The following is a 10,190-nucleotide window of genomic DNA, read 5'->3' on the forward strand; positions in this document are numbered from 1 at the left end:
AAAAAACGACAACGATAACATCCCTTCTACGTTTAAATAAACAATTGTATAACCCCCTCCCCTACGCACACATACAATTCAAATATATACACATATTATTTGATAAAAAACTGGCTTTACACATTTTTGCACCGTGGATTGCGAAAGATTTGAAGAATCATCGCTTATTATTGGATCTGAAATAAAACCATTATTTTTCAACAGCTTGTGTGCAACATATTCTACAATCAACTGATAATATGTTGATATTTTCATTGAGATTTGAATTCATTTCTCCCCAAAATCGAATTAAACAAAATAATTAACACCCATACATCACATTGGATATTAACAGGAAGCGAGGAAAAATTAAAACTTTTCTTGGAATAGGAAAACTCTAATGTTGGATGAATAAACTAACATTATCCGAGCACTCAATACACTTGACAATCCCTGAACTAAAACTACTTCATTGAATCATTCGGGAACTGATTCCTGAAGGCGATATGTATATAAAGTATATACATTCCACACTTAAAAAAATTTTTGAAATAAAAAAAACCTTTTAACAATAATTCAAAACCTCTTTTTGAATACGCAGTCAGCAATTAAGTGCATCCTTAATTTCATTGTATGTGCATTGTTAGTAAATGAAAAGTTTGACGACCATTTGAAAAATTTAACAACATCACAAGTAACGACAATCTCCCTGGTTTTCCATATAATAATCAAAAAGGCACACTTACTTACAAAATTCATTTATATTCATTTTTTGTATAAATAATTTCGACAAATATAAACAGTCTGATAAGTAGATTAATTATACAGAAATAATCCCCAAAAGCATTCAACAAAGTCAACTTTCCGGAAATCTATCAAACCGTTATTGAAACAGAAGTTTGATAACAGAAGCTTTATAAAATTGGTCTCTATCACAGTATCGGAGTCCTTTTAAGACGTTAAGACCCAAAGGAATCTTGAATGTCGACTCACTTCTATTCACGGTCAAGATAGGTACAATTATACACTCACTTTCATCCCCGTATAACACATTTCTTACAACACTCTCTTGAGACAGTCTAGGCCAGGACTCTTCACAAAAGGATCTAGTGAGGAATAGAAAGGCAAACCTGGACTTTGTGAGAGCTTTTCTAATGTTCTCCATCATTGTGGTGTCAAATGATACAAGTGAAATGTTTGTTTTGTCTTTTGATTCTAGTACATCGGTAACAAGGTGTTCCTTGAATTCCAAAACACCTTGAAAATCTTCTTTGTCGTGAATTATCATAATGTCATAAATAATATCCTCTTCAGCTAGATATGTTGGATTCTGTACCAGTTTGATGTCCATACTTATCAACTTATCGCTTATTGATTTACTCACCGACCAGTTGTACTGTTTAGTGTGAACCTATTTATATATCACAAAACTGAGATATAGAAAATTTTCTCATCACATATTTGTTGCACAATATCAAACTGATATCAATGTTCTTTTTCCGCGCTTTAACCCAAACCTTGATACGTAAGTATCTATTGGGTTAGTTTACCCTAATTAAACAATGAGCTATATATAGATCTATGAATAGAATTTTATATTGGGATATTTATAGATGGGTGCAGTTTCTGAACCTTAATTGCAACATCAAGCGATTAGAAATTACACGTACATGACAAACACATGTTCGAAATATTTTTTCAAACAACACAATGCACATTCCAGATAGGAATTTTTTTTATTTCGATTTTGTTTTCTTTTGTTTGTTTAGGTTCTTTTTTTTTAATCAATCTTTTTATTTATTTTTTTCTGGTAACAGCTGAGATTGTTAAACAAGAACAATATTTTAATTATCAATATGTTCAATATATAGACATCAAACTGGTAGATCTGTGTAATCACATATCTAATTTACAAATATCAACCCGATATCATCGTTCTTTTTATACCTGCAAACTTATTTTTCTTTTATGTTAACTTACCCTAAATTTAGCAAAATAAAAAAAACGTGTAAATGAGTAAAAATAAATAAACGTTGTCGTTGTTTTCTCTAATATGGTATGTAATAGGTTTAAAAAAAATCCATGGTTAGAGTAGTTAATCACGCTTCCGCGTATTTAATCCCCACTCGAATTGTTTGAAAGGTAGTAAAGGCATACTTAACCACCAGCGTAAATAGCTACTTTTACAGTCTCAAAAAATTATAATATTACGATACATCACAGTCTTTGGCTGATATAAAATATAGTTACATTTGATTTAACTGTTCAACACATCTTTCTCTTCTACGAATAGACAATTGTTTGTGAACAGAATGACATTGTGAAAAAAATCAGTTAAACTGGTTAAGAATACAAAATTGCAATTAATCAGCCGTAAATATTTTATGTACAGAATATTTTACAACATATTTTAATTAATGCATTATTCGGTGCACATCTTTTTAGAATTGCGGTCTTTACTGTTCTATGGCATACAGAACTTCAATCTTAACGTTAAAAGCTAGATGTAAATCACAAGGTTTTTTGATTGTGAATTTAAAATTATTGTTGTAATTAACTGCCCTGCCCTGCGCTGCTTCTTGAGCGAAAATTTTTAATAAAAATGTGGCATGCATTATATTATAATTTTATTTTTAGAAAATGATACATCTGAAATATTCCTTTCCTTTCAAGCACAAGGTCCAAATGTTTATCATATATATTCTTTAATATATAAATATAGTCAATATCTGATATAATATCATCAAAATCTTGTTACAGAGAAAGATTTGCGGGAAAAAAAGACAATAACGAACCGCCAGCCATCTCAAAAATCCATAAAACGAAATAAAAATTCACGTTTATATCATAAAAAAAAACCAGGAATATGTTTTATTTCTGGCACTTTAAATCCACTATTTCTCATAACACGATGAGATAGTGATATTAAAAATGTTATGAAATTTAATATATTTTTGCTCGAATAAACCGTAAAGATGTATAGTCGTTTTATATTGCGACGAACACAACAGAAATCTACTTTATTTCTTGACTGTCAGATCGAATCTTTGATTGACATCGATCATATCATGCTCCACCGTTTAGGGATGCAATAATCATTGAATGATTAATATTCACATATTAACTTATATCATATCTTTTATCAAGAATATTTTTTCAGCAGAAATAAATGAACGCCATTTCCAGCTGTGGGAAAGTTTTTGTTGATTGATTTACATTGCAATGTTCCTAGAGGTTTAAAAAAAAACTCGTCTAAAAATGATAAAACGAAAATAAATAATGTTTACTTTTGATCTAGAAATAGTTTCTTGTAATTGATAAAAAAAAGGGGGGGGGGGAAGGAAAAAAAATTAACAAAAGAAGACTTGTAATTTTATAATGATAAATCAAACACATATAAGCATTAGAAAATAAAATCACAGAAAGTGTCAAAATTAAGATTTACCTATGCATAATCATATGGTGCCATATTTATTTAATAAGTAATAAAATCCCCCTCTCCAACACACAATTAAAATACCCATGTATGTATATATATGTAATGCTGTATCAAAATCTTTTTCCATTAATTTTTTGCACCGTGATATGCAAATTGTTTGCATTTAAAGCGTTAGATGTAATGGCACAATGTAACACTTTAAGACGGAATAAACTAATGAAGAAATAGTACGTGTTTTGATGTAGCTTTTTTATCTTAAAGATACAGAAGGTTGTGAATAATTATCATAATTAGACTAGTCCCTGTTATATATATTATATATTTAATTTATATATTAAATTTCAGGCCTTATGAGATATTTCTAAGCAATCTTGATCAAAGTAACGATTATATTACTTTATGTAAATAAATGTTTTTTACATATATTTTAAAACTCAACCTTGTAGAGTGTTTGGTAAATAAATGCAAAAACTGTTCACATAAATAAATAAAAAACTGTATTTATCTTTTTTACTGTTGATCGTCACTTATAATTTGATCCTTAATAAACTCTTCATTCTATACATGTTAGTATAAAAATATTCTACATCAACGATATAGATTTTTCTTATTGACGTATGAACTCATTTTTCCAAAATTGAACTAGAATCATGATTATCACACTTACATCATTTAATGAACCAATGACGTTTAACTTACACAAACAATATTAGTCATATTTATTAATATTGCACGTCCTTATTACGCAATTTGTAGCGGATTTCAAAAGCTCGGCAATCAAATTGTTTGGATATTAACAGGAAGAAGGGGGATGAGAATGTTTCTTTGAATAGAAAAACTTTAATGTTAGATGAACAAACTACATTTATCTGACTCAATGCACTTCACAATTCCAGTAATGAAACCACTTCATTTGATCATTCGGAAACGTATATCTGTAGGCGTTCTGTATACAAAACATAAATGCCTTTGAACACCACACCTTGTACAACTTTTGGAATTTCGAAACCTTTTGATAAATATCCTTTTTTTTAAATATCAAAAACACAATCATCAATTACCAATCTAAATTATTATTATGTACACGTTGTTAGTAAAAGAAAAGTAAGATGATCATACATGAGGATATAATTAAAAAAATTCACATCTTAATTAAAGACCATGTCCCTAGTTTTCAATGTACTTCTCAAATACGATGACTCACAGCAAAATGTTAATTATTGATGGTTTGAAGAGAACTTAAGAAGGTATGGGACATCTGTCATTATTTATTTGGATTAAAGTACATTACAATTAAAACACTTTTATCGATTAAGAATTATTTTGGAAATTCTTTGGAAAGGTAAAAATTTTAAAATCATGACTAACAGATTCGTAGTGAAACATCTAATTCACTGCGCTACGAAGTTATGTGACAATTATGGGAAGAGAGACTTTCTAAGAAAGACATTAGAATTGTTTTAAATTTTCATACATAATGAATCCTTGTTTCTGAATTTGAAGATGGGGTTTTGCCCGAAAAGTACATTAGCAAGAAACTGAAATATCGATAATTATCTGAATTAGTGTTTAAGTTAGGAGTCGTAAAAATTGATAATGCACTGAATTTAATTAATTTACAGAACATTTAATTATAATAGTAAATGTTCTTGTCAGGTGCCCTTTACTGGTTAAAGGAAAATAAAAGTTTGTATAGGATCTTTAATAATCACATATCTAATTTGATGTGTCGTATATTGCTATCAAACCTCTACCTCTCACTTGTGAAAGGGTGAATATGCATAATTTGGTAAATCCATTTTTACCAATGGTATTGTTCTTGAAATGTCTTTAATTTAAGGTAAAATCGAAGGATATTGAGGGATATATCATTTTCTGTTCAAAGATGTATGATGTAAATTCGTACTGAGTTACACGAATGATACGGGCGTGGTTTAAAATTGCTGAATCTTCCTCAATGCTTGTTATCACTAAACGTTTATGAAAGAGTGATATTTTGGTAACGCATTCCTAGAATATCATATATGTATATGCAATTTACAATAGCCGAATGTTGTCGAAACAGCACTGTACGTTTTACTATAGTTCACCAGTTCTGGTATCAAACATCAACGATGTATAGTCATCGAATTTATCAAAACATACAATGCAATATACAATACATAGGAATCAATTGAATTCAGTGCATAATCAATGTACGTCTTGACTCTAGGTACATTTTTTTCCCATTTTAATTGTAATAATACCACAGATCTTTTTTATTATTAATCATTAAATTGTATAGTTAAAACGACTCTTTGTCTTCCTTCTAAATGAAGTCTAAAATTCGAGCAGTCATCAGAATTTGACATAACACAAAGCAAAGTGTTTTACATTCTAATTTCATGAAAGGACAATTTATAAATGATTGAAAATCAGTAAACGAATATTGCATGGACTTATCATGATTTCTTCAGCCACTTTTGTAATATAACCCGACGTCTAAGCTGTTTACCGTGTGATTTATAATTAAATGAAATCTGCATTAGTCTGTTGAAGGCTTATATTCAAAAACATTATTATATTCCAGTTTTGATTGCAGGATTTAAGCTTGGCTGTAAGCCTGTATATCACATTTAATTTTGCGTCATCAGATTTTCCTGTTCAAATACACACAACATTTAAAATGTTAATTATATATATTCTTTCATAGAATAAATATATATCCCAAGTGTAATACGTCACCGCGAAAGTGATGACGTCATCTTTCTCAGAGCTGCACCAAGGAGGAAGACGTATTGAGAAGCGGCAAGGTAATATATTTTCTTATATTAGACAGTAGAGCTGTCTGTTGCCGATGAGGGCATTGCCGATGAGGGTTTATATATGGCCAGTGGGTCTACAGTTAAATATCAATCGCTGAGGATTGATTTTTGAGTGAAATTTTAAAATGATGCGGCGTCGATGAGGACGACCGCATGGCATGGCTGGTACTGGAGGTACCATGAGGGCCAGATATACATAATCAGCGAGGTGGTAATAGATTGTTTACCGCCAATGAGGGTCTTGTTAGATTAATTTTGGTGATGTGATTAAATGGTATAATTTTATTGAGACTGTCGATGGATGATTGCACTGATTTAACATGGATTTTATGAAGGTCGTAAATCGCAGATAAAACGTATGCGATGAGAGATTGGATAATTTGAGGGGGGGGGAAATGTATTGTTAAGAGTAAATAATAACATGCATACATGTGATGTTAATTAATTGAATCTCTGATTTTTAATTTTGTGGCCGGAATTTGTTGATATGTACGGATCTATTTATATATTAGCTTTTTAATTTAACTTCCGGTTTGATGTTGTAGATGGTGTTACCTACTGTTTTAAAAAGAAAACATTCCCTGAAAGGAAAACAATTATTACCAGTTATCAGAAAGTTGAGGGATATTCAAGATGCGCATGGCATTAAACAGTTAGCTAGGACTTCTTCTGCAAGGCGTACCGAAAATATGTCTAATGAGGATGTATTGAAGGCTGTTGAGGATTTAACTGGAGAAAACGGGACTGAGTTACTGGAACTGGCAGGTATTATTATTCACAATATAACAAAGTTCTGTCATGAATGAAGGAATGATATGTATGATATTACAGTGTAAATCTTTAATTTATAAGTATAGAAGTTTAATAACAAGTGATGCCATTTTATTGAATTAAATTAATTTAAAATAATAGGGAAGGACCCAAATGATGAGGATTTTGCAAAGTTACTACTCCATGTCTGCATATTACATGCTAATGAAAAAGGACAACCAGAAGGACAGGATTTGCAGGATCCAGAATTAGGTCACTCGTCAGCAACGACTGCAGATCGAGAGCAAGGGCCTACATGTACCTCTAATTCAAGGAAGGCAACAGACAAAGACCAGGTACTCTTAGTTAACGGATGAGTTTTTTCATCAAAGAGTGATTAATTATTAGTGATATGTAATTATGAGTAATTAATTATGTATTGTTAAATTATGCTAATATATTGATTTCTAACCTATTATTTTGCATTGATAGGGATTAATTATTTTGAATAAATGGTTAAACAATATTCACTTCAACCAGGTACAGTATTACTACTTATTATGATGTTAATCATTATCAAATGATTTATAATGCATTTTAGGATTCAAATGGGGGAAAACGTAGGAAGCTACAAGATTCAACAACTGAAGTCAAAGACAAGGATGGTACACAGATTCAGCAGGTGAAGGACAAGATTAAAGTTCTCTGTACCCAGTCCCAGCCCAGTGAAGCACTGATTTTATTAAGTTTAGATGAATTATCTAGGTTAGCTGGAAAAGTACTAGTGAACCATGAGGACATGGATGTGTATGAAGAACTGTATAGACAATGTAGTAGGATGCAGGGCAATATTAACATGGGAAATTTATGTTTAACGGTTCTTGGGGGAAAAGGTGCAGGTACAGTGACTAAGGCCATAAATAAATGTTTAAAGGAGAGTGGGACCTCTGAAGTTAAGAGGGATAATACTTCCTGTAAAGAGGATATTCAGCCACCAAAACAGGAATCAGTTTTAGCAAATTTGTACCCACCAATGCCCATGTATTCAATGGGATTTCCTCAGCCTTATTCATATGCACCTCAATATGGAGGGGGATACATGTATAGGTCAGTCAGACCCCAGGGTCAAGGGAGGCCTTATAGGAAACAGAGTATGGGCAGGGGTACATGCTTATTTTGTGAATCATCAAGCCACTATGTAAGAGATTGTGAACTTATGAAACAAGCGAAGAGAAAGTAGAGAATTTTCAGTGGAAAGTATGGGTTATTAGTCAGGTAGACTATAGGGGTCTCTAAAGTTTAGTGCCTTCAACATTACAATGTTAGGAATTATTTGGTTGTGAATTTCCCACATTTCTTTTAAATCATTGTGAAGATTTTATTTTCAACATTTTGTATGATTTTGAGATTTATAACCACAGTTTTTCATCATTTTGAGTTTATTTGTACTTTTACATGGACGAGGTAGTTTTTAAAAATAAAAAAAAAGATAAAAATGGAATGCCTGACCTTGTAACCTGAAGACAACTAAGTCTTAGTGGATTTATTCACGTAGGTTACAAGTGAGGGAGTTCCATCACCCATATGTCTCCCATGTTGGACTCTTGATAGTTTAACCATAACTTTATATTTACAGGGAAATAAAAAAATTATAGAATACCAGAATGGGAGAGAGGACTTGATTTTGATCCAACTCCTGTAGAACTAAGACAGAATTCATCATGGGTGACATTGGGAGGTGGGACTCCCTCATTTGTAACCAAACATCCTACAGCTGAGTCTGTCCTTCAAGGGGTTGATTTTGACATTAAAAATTTACCTTTGTGTGACCCAAAATTATATAAGTCAGGTCAGATACATCATAATATGGATCACTGGAATGAAGTTTTGAATAAGGGAGTAGTAGATGAAGATATTCAGTTTAGAATAAGTAGGTGGCTTACACAAGGTGTAGATGTTAAGGAATTCTTTTCACATTTCAAAGGAAACTTTAAAGGTCGTTCTTATGACAGTGGTGAACCTTCAAGCATTTTCTTAGAAAATAGTATTAGTTGTAGGGATCACAAGGAGTTTGTAGGCCAGATTTTATATGAGAAAATAAGGTCAGGAGCCATAAGAGTTCTGGGGAAGATTGGTGAATGTGACATGCCTAGGGTTGTGATGCCTTTGTTAGTAGAGCCATCTAAACCACGGTTATGTTTGGATGGAAGGTACTTAAATTTGTGGATAAAAGATTTTCCGTTTCATCTTGAAACTTTAAATGATGTTCATAGGTTGATAGATTCAGAGGCATGGATGGCAACATGTGATGAAAAGTCAGGCTATGAACACATTGCTTTGTCCGAGAATTCACAGACTTATTTTGGGATTGAATTTGGTGGATTTATCATGGTTTACACAGTTTTTCCTTTTGGGTGGAAGGCCTCACCATATGTTTATCAAACTGTTGGAATGACAATTACATCTTATCTTAGAAAATTGAATGTAATAACAACTCAGTATATTGATCACCGTTTGATGATAGCTAACCCATCAGAGGACACTACTGACTTGGAAGCAAAAGAACATTGTTTTAGGGTGATATATGCTCTACTTCAAATTTTAACCCGTTTAGGTTACACAATATCACTTGAAAAATCATGCCTGGAACCCCAACAATGTGTACGGTTCCTTGGATTTTTGGTGGATTCAGTAAAGTTAGCTTATATCTTGCCAGAGGATAAAAAGTTTAAGTTTAGAGAGTTAAGAGAGTCACTTTTGGCAGGCAGGGAGGTTTCTATTCGAACTTTGCAGCGTTTTGCAGGCAAGTGTGTTTCGATGGGTCTTGCAATTCCAGGAGCTAAATTGTACTGCAGGGAAGTTAATAATGCAATTTCATGTGGAGTTAAAAATTCAAAACATATTGTCATAGGTGATGAATTGCAGGAAGAGTGGAAATACTGGCGTTTCTTGGACTCGTGGAAGGGTTACGCAAAGTGGAGGTCAGAGAGTCATAAGCAAGTAAATATTTCAACAGATGCTTCCGGCTACAAGTATGGGGCAGTAGTTTGTTTTCAAGGGGAAATGTTGAACTTGGAGATTTTTGGGAGACAAACGACAGTAGACCTATTCATTTGAAGGAAGCTGAGGCAGTCCTTCAGGTCTTGAAGTCAATAGAGGAAGTAATTAGAGATTCAAGGGTTGGCTTACTGGTAGATAATGTTGCTGTTCTGAGTGTT

General features: G+C 32.2%; 1 protein-coding gene across 1 annotated transcript; it reads left to right on the forward strand.

Annotated features, from left to right (window-relative positions):
* Positions 1–6,113: 6,113 nt before the first annotated feature.
* Positions 6,114–8,384, forward strand: LOC117684771 (uncharacterized). The gene is made up of 4 exons (XM_066075381.1): positions 6,114–6,210; positions 6,768–6,987; positions 7,135–7,328; positions 7,574–8,384. The coding sequence occupies exons 2-4, from the start codon at positions 6,768–6,770 to the stop codon at positions 8,210–8,212; spliced, it is 1,053 nt and encodes a 350-aa protein (XP_065931453.1). The 5' UTR covers positions 6,114–6,210; the 3' UTR covers positions 8,213–8,384.
* The last annotated feature ends 1,806 nt before the right edge of the window (positions 8,385–10,190 follow it).

This window comes from Magallana gigas, chromosome 2 (genome assembly GCF_963853765.1).
Source record: "Magallana gigas chromosome 2, xbMagGiga1.1, whole genome shotgun sequence".
NCBI classification, from domain to species: domain Eukaryota; kingdom Metazoa; phylum Mollusca; class Bivalvia; order Ostreida; family Ostreidae; genus Magallana; species Magallana gigas.

Bases quoted from the DNA above. Each gene is read 5' to 3' on its own strand.
- LOC117684771 (XM_066075381.1), top strand. From the start codon at position 6,768: ATGGTGTTACCTACTGTTTTAAAAAGAAAACATTCCCTGAAAGGAAAA. The intron at 6,988-7,134 runs GTATTATTATTC...TTAAAATAATAG, and splicing joins TGAGTTACTGGAACTGGCAG to GGAAGGACCCAAATGATGAG. The intron at 7,329-7,573 runs GTACTCTTAGTT...AATGCATTTTAG, and splicing joins AGGCAACAGACAAAGACCAG to GATTCAAATGGGGGAAAACG.